Genomic DNA, 19,640 nt, shown 5'->3' with positions numbered 1-19,640 from the left:
CAGCGAGGCATATTTTTTTGGATGATTTACCGGCAGCTAGAGGTATTCTGTCCATAATGTTGCCAACGACACGAAGTAGAAAATAATTTGACATAAAGTTTCATCGAGAACAAAAATGCTTTTTCGACAAGGATATTGATGAAGTACAAATAAATCCAGAGATGTCTAATAATAAAAGGGCACCACTTCAAAGGACGAATGCTGTCTTTGCATACGTGTGGGAAAGCCTTTTTTGTGTTCAAAGTGGTCTGCACGCTGTTAAACAGTGATGGCGAGAATGCAGCAATCCATTGGCTGTTAGCTTTGTAAATTTCATCCAGCGCAGTCCAATCGCGACTGGGGGGTGCTGGGGGGAGAGAGAGAGTGGCGAGGGCGAGCGGCTGGTACAGCCTCGGTCTTTCTCTCCTTAATCCTTTTTTTGCGGTTGGATCTCCGTTTCTCTCTATGAAGGCATTCAGAGTCCCTATAATTTGCCGTTGCTCCGCGGTGAATCTGATGAATTCCTTAATATATGTAGGTCATTTGCGACAACAACGAGCTTTATTCCTCCAGAACAAAATTTTGGTGTAATTCTGCTTATTTGGACCGTGAGTTCGCGTTTGGGAATTTTCTTTTTCACTGGACAGTACGCGAAGTTTTAGATTTTTTCTCCTGATACCGATATTTTTTGCCTCCCTCTTGAAGTCCAAATCAAGGAAGAGGGCACCAGATGGTGCAGACACAGCAAAGGTAAATTGCGTGATTTCATTTTGTTTCGCATTTAATCCGAGGCTCGGATAGTGTCTGCTGCTGGAATGGCATTTCCGATTATTATTATTTATTTACCGGCAGTATTCCCTGTAAGTGTTGCTCAGCGCAGACGTGTGCTGCGGACATTTTGCTGTGAACATTTAATCTCCACAGGGATTAATTCCGTAATGCGCGGAAAGTGTACGTGCAACCTGTTCTTCCAGAAAGATGGATTGTCATGACCGAGCTGCACGAAGTAACGCATTCTCAGTCGTTTTTTAATATGTCTATGCCGTTTGATCTTGACATTTGTGGATCATGCAGTGATTATAATTTTACGTACCGTTCGAGGTCATAAACTAATAAATTTTGTGTTGACCCTTTTGACTTAGTTCTGGCAGTAAGAACTAATTTAGTAAGTAAGTAATTAATTTAGAATTACAGTTAGCTGTAAATTGTAGACGTTTATCTTGAATAACAGCCATGCATACTATCATCAGGGTAGACCATTAGAATTTTTTCACAACTGCCGGCCAAACAGTCTTAGTATTCGAGACCTCAGACATATATGAAAACGGGATTGGTTATTCTTATACTAATAATATTAATAATAATAATAATAATAAGTAGCAGACCTAATGGCCGTGTGATATGTTGTTGGAGGAGTAGTAGTACAGTAGTTGCTCTGATTATGTTGTTTTAGTTTTGGGGGTAGCAGATTGTCGTGGCCTTAGTCCTCTAGAGGCATGAAGGACAAAGCATATTTTTAAAGACAATATTACTTTTTAAAAACAAAAGTCTTTACATTTATTTGTATTTCATGAATACAGTTGTACTTAATGTATGACCCCCCTTCAAGTGATGTAGAGAGGAGAGCCTCCGTATTTCACTGCCCAGGAGGCAGTCACTACAGCTCGTAGTAGCAACAGTCTCATGAAAGCTGGTGCAGTCACAAAGGCTGAAAATGTGAATGCAAGTAAGGAATGTGTCTGTTACCTGGTAAATGAAACACGCTCAAGTCACAGATGATTTTGATGAGAAGCAGAACCTGACCTGATCTGGAAGCTGTTACATCATGCTGTTAAACAGGGTTTCTGTGATCACCCCATCAGGGAAGGGTGAGGGCTGTACGCTGCCCTTTCTTCTGATTGGGGGGTTGTCTTGAATCCAAGGTATAACCAAATCCACAAAGTCACTTTCTGTTCACTCAGCACTAGTTCAACAGTGAGCCACAAGGTGGTACTGTGGACAGCTTTAATGGCTTTGGAAAGTATGAAATGGTTAAAATCTGAGAGGATCTCTAGAAAATTCACCTGTGCAGATCGTACGCAGCAGTGGGGCTCTTCCTGAAAGTGACCACAGAAAGCACTGTTTAACTTGGTTCTGTGGGGGAAATAGGGGTTGTGTGATGCATATTGAATTGTCTTTTCTTCTATCAGCTAATCCTGTGTTTAAGATAATAAATGCATCCCTTGGATGCATCCTCTGTAATGACCTTTGTGTATGTTGTATAGACCTCTGTCGACTCACTCCCTCTCATATTAAGCTGTAATGGTAACCACGTCAGCAGGTTGCAAGCATAGTTACTGCCAAAATATATCAGATTTGGTGTGCATGCTGCAATGTATTAACATTTGCAAGGAAATAAAATTAAGAAAATAAAATCACATTACAGTGGCTCTGTGCACACATCAAAAAGTTATGAAAATACATATTGTTGGTTTAGATTGTTTTCTGTTTCTTAAGGGGCCTAGACTGATTTAGGAGCTCTGAAGTGTCATCACTATGTAGATTTTAGTTTTTGGAATCTATATTTAATTTATACAGGTTCATATCTGTCAAAGGGGATGTTACAAAGTTGCGTAGTCAGATTAAATTCATTGTACCTTTGACAACCACGCTTGAGAGTGGGATGGCCGATACATATACACAGAAAGTTCTATTACAGCCACTTGCCCTCACTGCAGAACCCATCCACAAGACACTCACACCTTAAATATGAAAGCTGAGCAGATACATCCAAGAAATTAAAGTAGTTGTGGAAGCAAGCTACACCTTTCAGATGTTTCTGCATAAAATGGTAAAAGCTAAAAATATCAATGTGAAATACTTTAATTACTAAAAGAAAAACAAAAGGGCCTAGTTGGTTCAAAGTCTTCTATCATATTAACTATCAGGTAGATAGTTTACACACAGCAACAGACATTGTAGAAGGAAGTTTGTAGACATATACTAACCATACGAATTATGAAATTTTAAGGTATTGTTGAATTTTTTATACAAAACAATCAATTTAAATGTCTGATTGTGGAAGAATTTGAAGGCATATGTGTGTGGGAGCATTTTGTTCAGGAACTGGCTGAAGCACTTGGACACTGGAGAGGAGTTTGTAACATTCTGTGGCATGTGGCCCAGGCCAGTTAGTCAGTTGTGTGGACCACCAGGTAGCTTGAAACTTGATTGTTACCTGATCGACACACTGCTCTGACAGAAAATGTGTTTCTGTTTATTTCCTGTTCTGAAATCTTCAGTATTGTTTAGAGAAGTCTGGGTTTGAAATCTACAGAAAGGTAAGCAGGATATTGCCATGTAGGGGACAAGGAGGGAATAATTTCCTCAAGTTTAGCTAAATAGTTGCCTCAGTTGTCAGAGGTTTTTAGTGTTTTTTGCCCCCAGGATTGAATCTTAAATCTCTAAATTTGGCAAGTGTTAGTAGTGTGTTTATTGTAGCTAGCTAGTTAGCTAGCCAGCTACCACTCTGCGCTGCAGAGAAACTGCAGTAGATCAGTATCATTTGATCTACTTGTTTAATGTTGGGGCTTGTAAGGATTTGCTCTTGAAATTGACATGTAGGGTTTAGCTAAATAGTTGCCTCAACAGTCAGATTTTTAGTGTTTTTTTTTTGTTTCCCTCTCAAGACTGAATCTTAAATCTCTAAATGTGGCAAGTGTTCGTTGTGTGTTTATTGTAGCTAGCTGAGCAACTAGAAAGCAAGATTCTTGATACTGAGGTCCAACTTGCTGGACTCCACTGTCATATGGAAGTTTTAAGAGTTGTAGAAACTGGTTAGTATGTCTTTTGGGGAGAATTACACGGGGTGTCATAAATGGAGGGGGTGCTTTCAGGTAGTTGGGACAAGATAGATTGGTGAAGATTAGATCATAATTATAGGAAACAGCATGCAGACTGTAAGGGGGAAAAAACTCTAGAATTTGCAATTTCCAACCATTTCCAGCCGTTGCAGGGATCTGGGCTGTGGGGGACTGATGCACCTCAGAGACAGCAGGAGGCCATATTCTGCAAGGGAAGTGAGTAGGTGAAAGTGGGGGACTCAGCCATTAGAAGTATAGATAGCACATTCTGCACATGTGAAAAGGAGCCTCAAATGATTAGTTTGCCTACCTGGTGCCCAGGTTGGAGACCTCCCGGAGATGATGGACCATTGTGGTTCCAGTGATCATGGCTCATAGTGAAATGAATAACATAGGTAGATTTGAGGTTCTGAAGGACAGATTTGTTTATCTAGCAGCAAGGATTACGAGCAGAACCTCTGTGGTTGTCCTCCTTGAAATTCTGCCATTACCACGTGCTAGCCCAGGGAAGCAAGACTTTCTTAATTGGGACTTAATGTGTAGATACAAAACTGGTGTAAGAGAGAGTGGTTCAGCTTTATGGCGCACTGAGACTCCTTGACCTATACAAAATGAAATAAATTGCAATCAATTGAGAAAAGTTGCTAAGCCAAAAAATACATTTAAATATATTCATTTAAATTATATGAAGGCAAAACAGAAATGTGATTATTATAATTTACATGTTTTGAATTCATTGATTGAGCTAAAGCATATTCTCTGAAACATTGAAATGCATGGGACCAGCACAGATATGGGGGAATTGAGGGGCAGGGAGGTTAAATAGGGTTAAAAGTAGGGTGATAAAGAGTGTCCAGATGGTAGTTGTCAGTTATACTATAATAGGAAGTAGTATGTCATTGGGTATAACATGTTTTGGTACATTGCAAGCAAAGCATTGGTACATTGCAAGTGCTACTCCCTCATATAACTCTAATTAAAGTGTAGAATATGTGCTGTGCCATTTACTTTCATTCTTAACTCTTTCATGAATACTTAAACATGGACAGTTAATGCTAAGTATTTGTTTAATTATGAATAATGTCTTTTGTAGTTATGATATTAATAGTTATGTAAAACATGTCATTGAGGCTTATTGAGTTTCAGCAGTTTTTGATGTGCTTGTAACAGCATAAGTGCTTCTAGGCTATATAATCCTAAGCAGTTTCACAGAAAATGTGTCTTGATTATATGAATACAGCTGTCAAACACAGGACTCTCTTTTAACACCTACCGAAAGCCAGAGGGTCAGCGTGAATAAAAGAATGAAGAACTCTCACAACTGCCTCCTGGGCACATACATTCTTCATGATCAAGACTGCAGTGGTTGAGAAGCACAGTTGAGCTCATACACACTGAGGCACTGTTTGCCAAATGGTAACACTCTGACCATGTGATCCCCATGTGTGTCAGGGATTGTGTACTCAGTCCTGTCTGCTTTCCATAGAAACTGCCACTATTTACCCAGAAGTACCCCTGACCATATTGAGTGAGCGTCATTGGAACATCAGTGCCATTGTGGGAAAACGTTCAACGTCACCGAGTGCTTGCTGTGTTTGGTAAAAGTCACGGCACGGATGAGAAATGAATCTGAGCTACAAGTATCATTTGAAGCTCGCATGAAATTTTTAAATCCATTTAATGTTTTATAGATACTTTCACCTGTTTGGTGTGATATTCGGTGCACAGTGATGAGAACTCCATCGACCGGATCTCTTATAATAATTACAATGCAAATCATGAATCCTATCTTCATTAAAATGCACATGAATTATCACCTGTAATCATACATCACAGATAATGTTATGTGGCACTGTACGTCTTTCTCCCTCAGTGATAAGAAAGAGTGCAGCAATGCCAGTCTGCCCTTGGTAATCACTGGATATAAATCTTGCAGGATGTATTTAGGCTGTAGACAGGGACGAATCGAACACAGAACACTTGGACACACATTAAAAACAGCGTGATTTACTGACTAGATGAGTCATTTTCTTAACTTTTAAAATGTGTCAAATTTTAGCTACGTGCTGAACTATCACACTGTTGACATGCTACTAGTTAGATATGGAGGAAAAAAAGTGCTCTGGCGAGGAGCCATGCTGTATTTTAAGAGAGGTTGCTGAACCTGCACCCATTAGTAAAATGCATTATTGAATGTTTACTGTTTATGGACAAAAATTATGTAGTCCTTTACTGTGGAAACAAGTGAATTATTTCATTTGTCAGTTTCTGAGTACACAGAGAGATTCCTATGAGCTAAGAAGTAACTGAATTAAAATGACACTAACACTCTGGTTTCATGGAGTGTCAGGCGGATTTTACAGGACAGAACAGATTAAGAATTTGCTTGGATGTGAGAGCTGTCATGACCAGTAATAGTGCAAATGTGAAAACTTTAATTAATCAGCTTTTCAGATATAAATAATGGGAGTAATCCTGCTGACCACTCAACAGTTGGCTGAGGCAGAGAAGGGAAGAGCGCATTTTCCTTGGAAATGAAATTACCTCCAGGATGACTAACTATGCTTTTTGACATTTTTGGTATGTGAACAGGTTCCTAACTTCAAGATTCAATATTCATAAAAGACCCTATGATCTCAGTGAAAATGAGCCAGAGCCCATATGATTAATTTAGTGTTATGAATAAGGAACTGAGAACTGTATATAGTGTCTTATTATTAGTGGTAGTGATATTTATTATGAGTAAAGTAATGTGTCAGACATGACATAACAAAAAAGGAAAAGCTGCTAAAGAGAAGCTCATGAGAGCTGAGGTACAGAAGCACAGAAACTGCCATTATTAATATGGATACTACAAGTAACTAAAAGTATATATGTATAAGTGATGTTGGGAACACAATTGTAATATATATACCTTGATATACCAAGGTACATTTATAATGAATAGAACACCAGTAATAGAAACATTGTAAAATGCTTTGTAATGGAAGTTAAATCTTAACTGCCTTTTCCAGAAGCAGATTTCTGTGAGCAATTAAATATAGCACTGTTTTCAACAGTAAGGTCTGAAAGGTTTTGCCACTGCACCAGAGTTTGGTTCGGGTTGCATAATTCACACCATTATCCCACTGAAATATAGTACAGAGGGCTGGAGTTTTATAAATCAATAGCCGCAGATGAGATCCCACTAACAGCCTTCCTCTCTCGAAGCCTTTTTGACAGCTCTGTTAATGGAAGAAAGCATTAATAAATGACTGCTGAACGATTCCCTCTGATTTATACAGGCCTCTTATATTATGGGCAGATGCAACCCTTTGGAAAATCATTCTTTTTAACATCTAAAAAAATGGCAAGCTCCCGTGTCATGGCCCACTGATGTCCAGGACCATGGCAGCCCAGTTCACCTCTCCTTTTCTGTCTGTATTGAAATCTGTGGCAGACAGGAGCACAAGGAATTGTTGATTTCATTGGTGCATGCCAAGGATTTTCCTGTTAATGATATCGACAGTGAAGGTCATTCTCTGGTCTTCTGTAAATCAAAAAAGACTTCGATTTTTAAGAAATATTCAGTGCCATAATGAGAGTTTTTTTATGCTGTGTCTTATTCAGATTCTAGTGTCCTTAGATGCTGTCGTAATATATACACATGAGGAATAATTCATATACTGCAACACAAACAGGGCACCATTTAATGCAAATTGTCCATTCTCCATTGCCCACAGGCTGATCAGTCAAGCAAGAGTCAGATCGGGGAAGTAAGCACACCAGCAAAGACAGAGAACAAGGCTGTCCTTCATCCGGCCGACAAGAGGGGCTTCCATCAAGACAAGGCTGACAGCCTGGGATGGAGAGTGCTGAGAGGTCCTGTCGGATTGTTGGGCGTTCTGTCTGTCTGTCCAGCGTCAAAGCCTGAGACGAGGTGATCGGGCTGTGGGAGAACCATACATTGCACCGCTCGCTCCACAGTGGACCATGTCCAGGCCCAGGGGAATTGTATGGCCACCAGTCATCTCCAGCCCCGTCTGCGTGAGGCTGAATGTGAATCTGTTTTTCTGGATGGCTGCCCTGGCCGCACGATTTACGCCCATCATCTCTCAACAAGCACAATACACCGTCGTCACCACAAACTATGGGAAATTACGGGGATTAAAAATGCCGCTGCCTAATGAGATCCTCGGGCCTGTGGAGCAGTATCTGGGGATCCCGTACGCCTCTCCGCCCACCGGTGAAAGGAGGTTTCAGCCCCCTGAGCCGCCCTCCTCTTGGCCTGGTATCCGAAATGCCACCCAGTTTGCAGCTGTTTGCCCCCAGTACCTTGAGGACAGGTTTTTACTCAATGACATGCTGCCAGTCTGGTTTACCGCCAACCTGGATACGGTGGTAACCTATGTGCAGGACCAGAAGGAGGACTGCCTTTACTTAAACATCTATGTTCCCACAGAAGACGGTAGGTCCTGAGATTAACACTAAAGTATATCCCTTTCCCTGTCTGCCAATGTCTCTTCCCTTTCGTAGGTATCTTCCTAGGTTCACTGCTCTTTGGAGGTGTGCCATTCTGTCTCTCAGAATGTCTTATTTCCAAATGTTGACATTTAAGTGTTTTTTTTTTACATTTTCAGGTATGCAAATTACTGCAACTGCATCATTTGGTACATTTATAAAGCATGCACATTGCTCTTTTGACATCAACCTGTAGGAGCAGCTTAGCTGAAACAAGCACAGCAAAATAAGACAGAGCAGTTAACAGACTTTCCACTGGCTTGTGTTCAAAGGGGCATGATCTGCAGACATTTGAAGTGAAAAAAAAGTTGAATTGCCTATTGATTTTCTGCAGTCTAGAATCCCTGTTTGACTGATTGAGCACACTTGGGTCACAACTTGAGTCTTGACTGCTGAAGCAGTGAGATGTGGTCACCTTGCAGAATGTTTAAACACGAACCCAGAAAGAAATGTAAAACTGAAAAATGAAAAATTCTGATCAGACCCCTAAAACCCTTTATGTTGCATGTGATGTTTATCAATGCATTGCTTCATTTGTACATAACCATTATTCTACAGTAATTCTGAGCCATTCCTCTCCTTTAAAAAATGTGCCTCTGTAATCATTGTATATCTTGTTCAACCAACAAAGTATTCTTCTCTTGTCAGATCCTTAAAACATCTGGCATTCCACCAGATGGTTTCTAGATTTTGTGAGGGAATTGATATGCACATCAATTGATTAGAAAACTAATATGAATGTGGTGTAGGTTTAACCATTCCTCTATTGTGTATGACTGCATTTCTGAAGAGGTAGATGAATAAGAAATTTTATATGCCATCAGTTCAACAGATAACAATGACAATGCTGATTTTTTTTTCCAGAGAACATTTTCACCACTCAGTCATTGGTTTGTGGACTGTTGTGGCTTGCTTAAGAACAATGAAGGACAACAATTAAGTCAGTGAAAGGAATGTACTGGCTGTGAATACTCCACACAATTGAAATTGTTAAAACAGTCTCACAACCGACCTGCCGTTAATGCTTTGTTTGGTAAAGATGCTTTACAGGTGACAGGGTGGACAACCATTGTTTTGTGCTGTTGAGTGCCATCCAAAACAGAAGAATGATGAATGAGATCATGTTTGGAAAGCAGATGACTGGGCTAGCACCTAAGAACCTATGTTCACAGTTAAGAACAGCAGTGATGGGCTCTCCTTCCATTTTCCCCTCATATACTCTTCCCCTATTCTTGTAACTATGTAACTATTCTTAACTGGCCATGGCCAACTCATCAAAGCAATACAAGCACTGTATAGTCAAAGTCAAAATGCAAAATGCAACTGATGAAATATTGCATGACCACAAGTAAAATGAGCTACAGAAACCTTAATCTTGGATGTGTACATTTGTATTATTTCCGGCAATAATAATGTACCTGATTTGTGTGTGTGCATGTGTATTCTTCACAAAATAGAAAAGAGGTTAAGTGGCTTCTTAATTTGCTTTGTCTTTTATCCAGTATGTAAATTTCTGACACATTGTAAATGCTATTATGAAAGGATAAATCCACTACAATGGTTAATTTATAGTCACTTAATTTTTTTAGTTATATCTTTGCTAGAGAATAGGACACAATAGGTTCCCAGAAGCTGTCTCTATCTGTATTTTTCAGTGCCTGCTAAGTGGAGAAATGGCAATTTCCTTTATTGTGAATTAATCAGAGAAATGCATGGCCTAGGGGGACATTCATGGTGAGGAGAAAATAACACAGCCAGCAGTCTTCCATTTTGAATGGTAAACAGCCTCCATTAATTTTCCTCAATATTCAACAAAGGACTGAAAGAAAATAGAGATAATAAATCAAAACCAGTTACCTTAATTCCCCCTCCCCCTCCCCCTTCCCCATTGATAATAGCCTTGTATTTTTCAGTATATTAATATATCAAACCATTATGGTTTGTATGTTTGGTCATTAGATGCTACATTTTGCATACATGTTACATATGTGTTTTTTGTGTACTCACCTATGAAACCAGATTTGCCACCTAACAATATTTAATCCATGGTGAACTTCAAGTTCAACATTGTCATTCAACATTTACTGTATTGTCTACATTAGAGGAGTAGACAGTAGAAGTAGAGCAATCTCTTCTTTTAGAACTTGTGATTATTGTGAGTGTGATTTGGTTAGATACACACATAGATGTCTGTGTGCAATAAAACAGGCCAAGTTACAGTACAGCCAAGGACTGCTGTTGACATCACATCATGAAAGGAGGTGCCCTACAAGTGGATTATATGTTAAGGATGGGTGATATCAAAATTCTCCCATCTTCATGCTGTCCTGAGAAAACATCTTGATATGCAGTATTATTGTCCTTGGTGTTGTTTGGGGGTGGAGGCTAGGGGAGTGTAATTGCAAAGGTTGCCACAGGGTGATTCATTTAGCAGTTCACTTAATTCTTGTATTGGTTGCTTTGACTCTACCAGTGTTGTCAATTCTTTTCAAATAAAAGTTATTGGCTGTTCGTAAGTCACTAGAAGTCACTAGATGATGTCATACCTTAATTTGCATATCACTGACACCACCACATTTATTTGCATAGGGTACAGTGTGCTTCAAGCATCATTTACAAGATCGAACCAGCACATTTTTTTCTCATTTTCTTTGTTTGTTTTTTTCTTTGTTAGGGACATTTACAGACTAAGTAGAAAACAATTGTGGTTCAATCGGAAACCAACTCTTGGTTACATTTGGCAATAAACAGTGGTGTTTCTGTGTACAGTACTTGGCTAACAAGATGAATACCGTGTCAGAAAACTTGCTGCTTTTAGAATGGTTCATGCAGGTGGATAAATAAAAGCAACAATTTTTTAACACTAGCTCAGTTTCATCTTGCAGCTAGTACACACGCTGATCACAGAACATTGTTTACTTTGATAAAAAAAGTTATTTTTTAAATCACTGGTTATATCATTATTATTAACACCATGCCATGACCTTCAAGAATTGCAGTGTCTGATTTTATCAGCTATTGACTTCTAACCTATCATACAGTATGTATTATGTGCATACATGTATGTATGTACATACTGTATGTAGTCCTATTTGTGCTTTGCACTCCATTTGCAAAAAGTAAAGTTCTCTTGATGTATTTTATCTTAATAATAATTTATCTTGTGTTCTGTTGTGTGGTTACATATCATTACTGCCGTGTTGTTTCCTTTGCAGTGTTGCAGAGTTATGTTCGTCTTTGTGCAGTTCCTTATTCTTGTTATATAAGACGAAGAACAGGATATTGCAAATTGATATACTTGATAAAAATGAACAATAGTAGCCCTTCTTATCCAAGGAAACTAGCAGACCAGATATTTAAAGATTTTCAAGATATTTCAGTTATATCAGTGTATATATCAGTCATGCTTATGTCCTAAATTCTTATTATGTGAAATACAAGTTGTAATAGGCTGGGAAGGTAGAGCCACTGAATACTGCAAAAGAAGTATTGATGGATTTTAATTGATCCGCACCATGAAAGGACATCTTAAAATACAAGTACAGTGCAGTTACGGAGTTTATAAGCATGAACCTTAATGTATAACTCATAAATCATACATCATACAAGATGCATGTCCCTGCACTGTGAAATTCATCTGTGACTTCTCAATGGCAATGCATTTTTTCTGGATCATGTTGTGAAAGGGATCTGGAGATTATATATGACTTATATGATTAACACTGGCTGTGGAATGCAGTCATATATAAATCACACATGTGCTCTGAAGTATGAACTGCTGATGCACATACATGCACACATGCAGGCATGCACGTACACACACACACACACAGACAGTCTATGTGCATTATTTATGTTTTGATCTGTTCTATAAAGAGGGAGGTCAGGATTTAAACATCTTACCATACTGCCCAAATAAGTAAAATGATGGTATCCTCTTCTATATGTATGTCTTACACACTAACACAGGTTTACAGGGTTATTAGAGGTGAATTGTAAGTCAATGCCTCTGGTCACAGATAAGCTGTTAAAGAGTTCCTAACTTCACAGCAAATTCAAAAGAAATGATACATATACTAGACTGTACTGTATACTTTTAATAGGACTCAATTGCACTCTTATTTCAGAGGGTTAAACATTTGTATCTTTCTCCTCATTTAAAAAATGCATTTGGTGCAGGTCTATGAATGCACTTACTGAAGCATCAAACTGGCTTTGATAGGCATGATGATATTTTCATTTGTTAAAGATTTACTATTACAGCTTCACATTGAGTTAGATGCCAGTTTTATGTCAGCGATCCTGTGAATTATTTTGGTTCACCATCAAAGCATTGTTAAAAGACTACCATATCTACAGTCTCCTGCTCAACCCTCATACAGACAAAGAGTGTTGACACACACCATGCGTGATGCAGAAATGATTAACTGTCAGTCCCTAGTTTCTACCGAATCAATTTTTTTTTTGACAGGTGGTCCTACATTCAGAGGAGTACGTGAAATCGTGCTGTAGGAGGACACAGATCACATTGTAATCTTGAGACATTGCAGATGTTAAGGGTTTCCGTAGCCTCATCCAGGGGAAACACCCCCACAGGGCTGTCAGATGCTGACACAAGCTTCTTTCTTCCCGTGAGACTCTCCATCTCTCTCCATTTGATGTTATCCCTCTGTGTCAGTACTATGTGCTGTTAAAGAGATATTTCTTTGCAAGACTGACCAATTACGACCAGTTCTGGACTAATTACAGAGATGGCAGCCATGGCTCATCTTATGAAATCCAAGGCTTCCTTAACTAAACAAAAAGCACAGTTTTAGTAGCAACATAAAAATTTGACTACAGGAAAGAGCAACTCTTAGCTAATTAACCTTTTCTTGCCATGAAAATAAAGCTAGCAGGGTCTCATTTGGCTTATATAAAAAAGATTTTTAAATTTATTAGTACGTGAGGGAAGTCTGATTTCCACTCCACTCCATTTCATTTAGCTGCCTGGCAAGGGTTGTAAATGTTAACAAATTAGAAATGTTTCAAAGTCAAATGGTTTAAGGTAAATAATAATTTACCTTCATGGGAAATGTCAGGGGGCAGACAGTAGTATTGAGTCATGGGAAAGTAATCAAAGATATAAGTGCCATACATTGACATTTCAATTAATAGAACCTGTCTCCTTTTCTCCTCAGTTTTACAATGTACTCCAGCCTCACTTTGTGCATCCAGGGTTAACAGTTGTTGTTATGATTATGATTATTATTATTATTATTAGTAATAGTAGTGGCAGCAGTAGTAACTTATTAATTTTTTATTGTCTTTAAAGGGTTCCACTAAGGGTGTCAGAACATAGTGGAAGTGTTTATTTATAAGTTGATTATTTTCATTTGGCTTTCTTGCAACAGAAACTGAATATAAGTTTCAAATAGAAATGAATAAGTACATATGAATGTGTAGACTGAATACTGATTGTGTAGGTATGGTATTTCTTCATGGCACAGAAATTCTCTTTAGATATATCACATATTACAGTATAGCAGACAGTCAGTTAATGCTAGCACTGTCAACAGCCAAAACTGTGTGCAAAGTACTGACTGAAGAACATTTTATACATAAGCAGGTTTTAAAGAGTTTTTAAATGAGTCTTCATGGGGCTAATGTTTGAAAAGTATTTCTTATATATTACGTTTACTGTATATTTTGTCATATGGAGGAGGAGATCATATTTTGTTGTCGGGTTTCTGCGTTGTTGGTTTTTCTCTCAAGGTAATATTGTAAAGGTTGGCCAAAACCTCTTGATTGGTGAAACTTGGCTGCCCCTGACAACTGGCTAACCATTATATTAAAGCCATGTGTTAACCTCCTCACTCTCAAATAGGTTAATTAGAGTTAATGTCAATTAAAAGAACAATGGATGCTGCAAATGGAAAATGTGGTTTGAAGGTTAAACCAAATGTCTTAATTTTTAGAGTCCAGCATGTAAATATTTGTCAGTGACAGAGGCCAATGGAATTATTTCCACTGCTATCAGTCATTTCAATGGGCCCTGCAATGGCAGCACAGATACTTCAGACTCATGTATTTAACAGTAGCAGTGTTTTGTACCACTTCTCTTCTTTATTAATGTAAAACGTACGGTTAATCAGTGTAGAATTGTCTTACTGGCCCACTGGAAGACACACTGAATTGACTGATAGCAGTAAAGATAATTCCACTGGCCTTTACACAAATGCCACAGGATCTTTTCATGCATTTGCATTTAAGATTTGGTTTGTTATACTATATAATTTTACACATTCTCTCGCTTGAAAATAATTTCTGACATAAAGACCTATGGGCAACAATTGAAAAGAAGCAAGCTTGGTAAAATGCTGTGCCATAAGTAATTGCACTATGCATTTGTAATTATTACAATCACAGCAATGCAGTTTTGCAATGTCAGGCTATTGCCTGGGAAGCATACAATACAGCACATCACAGATCATGTAAGGTTTTGAAGGCTATGCTCTTTGCCTCAGTATTTGGCCAATTCATTTGTGCTGGACTTGGTATTTGAAATGTGCACCTCTGAAAAGAAAACAACATCCTTTACTGTTTATCAGTTGGTTTCATCTAAAAAGCATGTCAGCCTCCAAAATACAATATTGATTTGGCCTTAGTGCTAAAGTACTACTTTGTGAATTTAGTCCACATAGAGTGTTCTCATGCTTTGTAAAACCCCCAAAAAGTGTTCCACCGACTTTGAACTGGATGTGTCTGTTTCAAGATTTATATCTGTGATGGCTTTTTGATGATCAAAAGGACTTTTTAATGCATTTTTTTACAAAGCTGCTGTTTTTTTGAAATCTGTACCTCCCCCTCTACCTTTCTCCCATTGACCTTAGGAGCCAATTCAAAGAATCAAGGCGCTGATATAACCAGTAATGATGATGACGGACATGAAGGTATTTTTCTTATTTTGTTGTCGTTAAGAAAATCAAAAAGCTTGACGGTGGTGCATGAGAAAGCTATAGATTTTTTTTTGTGAGTTTACTTTTTCATTTGTTCCCCTCCCCTTGAAGGGCACACTCGCATGCACCTCCTGGGTACCTTATTTTTCAGTCTTCTTTCTTCTCGAGAAATTATACATAAACAATTCCAATGCAGGTGTGTAAAGTGTGAGAACAAAATGTATAAGAAATACACATATGAATTATTTATTAGTTTATTTATATATTTTTAATGGCTCAATGCTCTTGCTTCCCTTTCACACAAAGGGAAACTGGAACGTGAAGCTGCATGTTGTCTTACCTAAAATTGTCTTACCTAACTAAAGTTCTTTAGTTACGGTGCCCTTTTGTACATTGCTTGATGAAGCATGAACACTAACCCTTGTTTTCAAAGGACAAATCTGTTCATCTGTTCAACTGTCAAGATGTACAACATATTCTGTATACTTCTGTGATATGAACACCTTGCTTCTTTTTGCATGGGAATAGCTATCTTAATGTAGTAGCCAGATTATGATGTCATTGTATTCTATTTAAGTAGGCATTTGAATGACTCTGAAGGTAGTATAGGACAGGTTCCCATACTTACATACCCGAGAAACCAAACCAAAAAATACATAATGATCCTTAGTAAAATGAGAGTCCAAAGCATTGATGTATGGGACAGTACGATATGTTTGTTCACTGTATTTTGTAACTGAAAATTGCCTTACAGCCACAACCACGCAAATTCACACTGATTTAATGTCCCACAGTAGGGGAAAATCATTAAATGGTTCTTTGAAATTGTGTTTCTATCACATTGGGAAGTAATCTCATGGATGTTTAATATTATATTGCAAATTGCAAATGCTATTGACAAATAGTAGTTGTAATAGTTTAGGCACAGAAAAAAGCTTTTGTCTGTCACATTTCTAATCAAACTGCAATGTGTATGGTACGTTTAAGTAGTGAATTTTAGGCAATGTTTTTCTCTTCTTTTTTAAACAACCAAATTTGAACAGAGTCCAAACTTACTTTTTGTGAGGAATAAACAGTTACGTGCTTATTTTTAATATTAATATTCAAAGTTAAGAACAAAGGGCAGTTAGGTTGTTTTTCCATGCAAAATATTCTCTGAGAAAATATTAAAACCACAAAAATGTTACTGATTAGAGCAATAGAACTGTTTGAGAAACACCATTATATATGTATTATGCAGATGTTCTGCTGCTCAGAGTCAAAGATGACTTATCCATTTACATTTGACAAATTTACAGGGCTTTATCCAGGCACTACTTCTGAATGACAGTATAAAGTTGGATTGCCTTATATTAGACAATGAAATGTTTACAGTTTTGAAAAACCTTGGTAATGATTGTGATATTTTGGCAAAGCTAAATGTGGCATTAGTGACATGATTTATGGAAGATTCACTCAATTTTAGAGTAGTCTCGCTGTTTTCATAACTGTTGCATACAATAGTCTCAATAGTTACAAAGAAACAACAGTACAATGCATTTTAATATGTTGTCATTTCTATAAAGGATGTCACTCTTTTAAATTGTTTAAATATACACCATTAGAGTATACTCTTATAATGTCAAACTGTTGTATGATTGTGTGTTCTTTTTTATGTTGTTGTGTCACATTCAGTCATTCCTGGATAACTACAGCACTCTCTCTGTAGTTACAGTGGAATAGAGAGTGGTTTAATATTTATTTATTAATTTTTCAAGAGAAAAAAAAATAGACAAACTGCAGAACTGTGTGAACAGTGTGGTAAAAGGAAATGTTCATACCTTGTAAATGTATTGTGGCATATGTAGTCTTTACAAGTCTTCTACATACAAAACTGCACTCATTTCAATACGGTGTAAAAATTAAAATTCCTGGATGAAGCCCATTTTTCATGATTGGAAACAAAAATAAATGCAAATGCCAGTGTATACAGTAAGTATAGGAAATCCATAATGTACTGGAATGATTTCACTGTGCTAAACACCTCTGTTGTAGGAATGAAGTGCTGTTCAATCAATGCAGACTGACTGAACATCTGCAGAGGCAATGAATGACTCGACTCCCTCGAGTTTAAACTAAGAAACAGAATGCAATATCGGCAGCACTTGCACAGGCTATTTCATTTTGTGAAATGGGATTTTATTAACCTTCCGGTACAACTGTGTGTATGTGTGAACATCGTTGTGACTGGAAATGGATCTGTTATTCCAGCTGTCAATTTACTCAAAAAAAAAAAAAAGTTGCAGCTTCATCTGTGACTTGCAGTCGAGCGTTACGGTGAACAGAAAGCACAATGAGTTTGGTGTATGGGACGTCGTATGCTGCATGTACACTAACTGTCATCTGCATCACTGAAACTAATATTTAACCCTGAAACAAATGGAAAATTGAGTTGCTGGTCCCCCTGTACAGTATGTGCTGTGTGCTGTATCCTGCCTTGTACAGTGTCTTGTGCAGTAAAATGTACTGTCCTCTAACACACAGTGGCACTGATGAATATCTCAGATACATTTGCTGCAATAACACAGAGGCAGTGGCTCCAATGTAATAGAGAGCACGAAACAGTTTTTTTTTTAATTATTCCAACAATTATCCACTAATAAGACCAGACAGTGGACAACAGTGTCCCCCCCCCTCCCCTCTGTAGTTTATTCTGTGTGGGGTAGTCAAGATTAACTCATCAGCACTGTTCCATGTGTTTCTGGCAGACATGATTTGGAGAATCACTAAATAATGTCTGTTAATTTGCTCTCGCTGTTTGACAGTAAATTGTGTAATCCCTTCACAGCCATATGACACCCGGTCTTTGCAGCCAAGATCGCTATTTTGTAAGGGGTTCCAGCAACTTAACACTTGCATACTGTTCCCGGTTGCACTTCCGGAATTTTCCACTGTGTTCAGATGCTGATGATAAATTAAAATGGCATCTTAGCATGGAGAGAGCGTCATCACCAATGAGCGGGCCATATATTCATTTCACCTTAACAAGACACATAAGGTTGAGCTCGAAAAGGTGCTCAGTCAGTCCTTGAGAAGTGTGAGAGGAAAGCGTGTTGTGCTATCGGGGTCGTGCTTGAAAGAAGAAAGGTGGCCTTCTAGCCCGTACACAAACCCCATAAAGATTTGTGGCACCACAGCAACTGTGAAATATATGTATTTACACCAGCAGGCCCAGGCACCCACTGGAACAGGGGCAGAGATTGATAACCTGCCTCAGTAGTTTTTGCAGAGAGCATTAACAGCTAGGGCTTGATTCAGTGAGTAATGCCTTTAGGGCTGTCCGTCCACTGCAGACTCTCCAGTTGCATGACCGGAATGAACCCAGGTCCGCTCCCTCGAAACGGCTACCAGCAGATGCAACAGAAACCAATAATCAGAGTGCAGTGGGGTTTCCACGCCATTACAATTACACGGAACCCTGGGCAAGCTACACTGGTCACCTGCTGCTATTCAGCTGCTAATGCACCAGCCCCAGGCTGCTCAGAACTGCATCCAGAGGGTGACTGAATCAAACAAGCAAACAAGTCTGAAGGATACTGTAATCTGTTTCTTTAGCTGATGAAGTCATTGTAATTGACATTTTAATGGTTTTTTGACCATTTACTATGCTGCATTAATACAGCAATGAAGGCATGCACAGAAATGTAGTAGAAGTGATATATTCTGAAATTAAATCCATAAAGAGTGACATTTGAACAATAACAATACACTGCTTTCATTGCCCTCAATTATGATGTTTTGATGTATCCTGTTTGCATAGATATCAAGTTACAGTTGATACTGGCATTTTGCAGAGTATCATTTAGCAGTGTATTGATTTATGGAGGATTCAGGTTGAATGCTGAATAATATCTTTGTTGCTCTCTCATGCTAATGTGCCCCTCTTAATTTCAAATCATCTTGTATACATGTACTAATCAGCAAACTAATTCAGAGCTAGAGTGGCCAACAGTGTTGGCAGCTTGAAAAGTTTAATTGTATTCAGTGTATTTCAGTTAGAATCATAAAGCAATATAGTGGCACCTTTTGAGATATGTTTGTGCTTGACCACCACTCTAGCTTTGAAAGCTTTTTTGATAATTACTGCTGATCATCATAGCCTGCTTTATCTGCAGTGGTAAAAGTCTTCACCGAATTTCCAGACAAATAACTGAACATGTTACCACTTTATTTTAAAAGTTTTTTTTTCTTTTCTTAATGTACAGTGTACTTTTTAACATTGATTCAGTCGTTTGAATGAAAGGTTAAGAAAGGTTTTCTGGATTATTCTGGTAAGACGAGGAGACAGCCTTTTTATTTCAATGATTTAACTGGCCTGCAATTTAGCTTAAAGTGACGTGCA

The 19,640-nt window shown here is 38.2% G+C and overlaps 1 protein-coding gene across 2 annotated transcripts in view; it reads left to right on the top strand.

Moving 5' to 3' along the window:
• The first annotated feature begins 373 nt into the window (after positions 1-373).
• The window catches only part of LOC118788957 (neuroligin-4, X-linked-like), a 53,287-nt gene continuing 34,020 nt past the window's right edge, over positions 374-19,640 (top strand). Inside the window, exons 1-3 of one of the 2 annotated variants that reach the window (XM_036545182.1) lie at positions 374-729; positions 7,544-8,268; positions 15,194-15,253. In XM_036545182.1, coding sequence (XP_036401075.1) covers positions 7,794-8,268; positions 15,194-15,253 — 535 coding nt within the window. In that variant the 5' untranslated portion in view covers positions 374-729; positions 7,544-7,793. The remainder of the gene's footprint in view (positions 730-7,543; positions 8,269-15,193; positions 15,254-19,640) is intronic. The other variant, XM_036545183.1, reaches the window with a different exon arrangement.

This window comes from Megalops cyprinoides, chromosome 14 (genome assembly GCF_013368585.1).
Source record: "Megalops cyprinoides isolate fMegCyp1 chromosome 14, fMegCyp1.pri, whole genome shotgun sequence".
Taxonomy (NCBI): domain Eukaryota; kingdom Metazoa; phylum Chordata; class Actinopteri; order Elopiformes; family Megalopidae; genus Megalops; species Megalops cyprinoides.
This window is presented reverse-complemented; position numbering and strand designations above follow the sequence as displayed.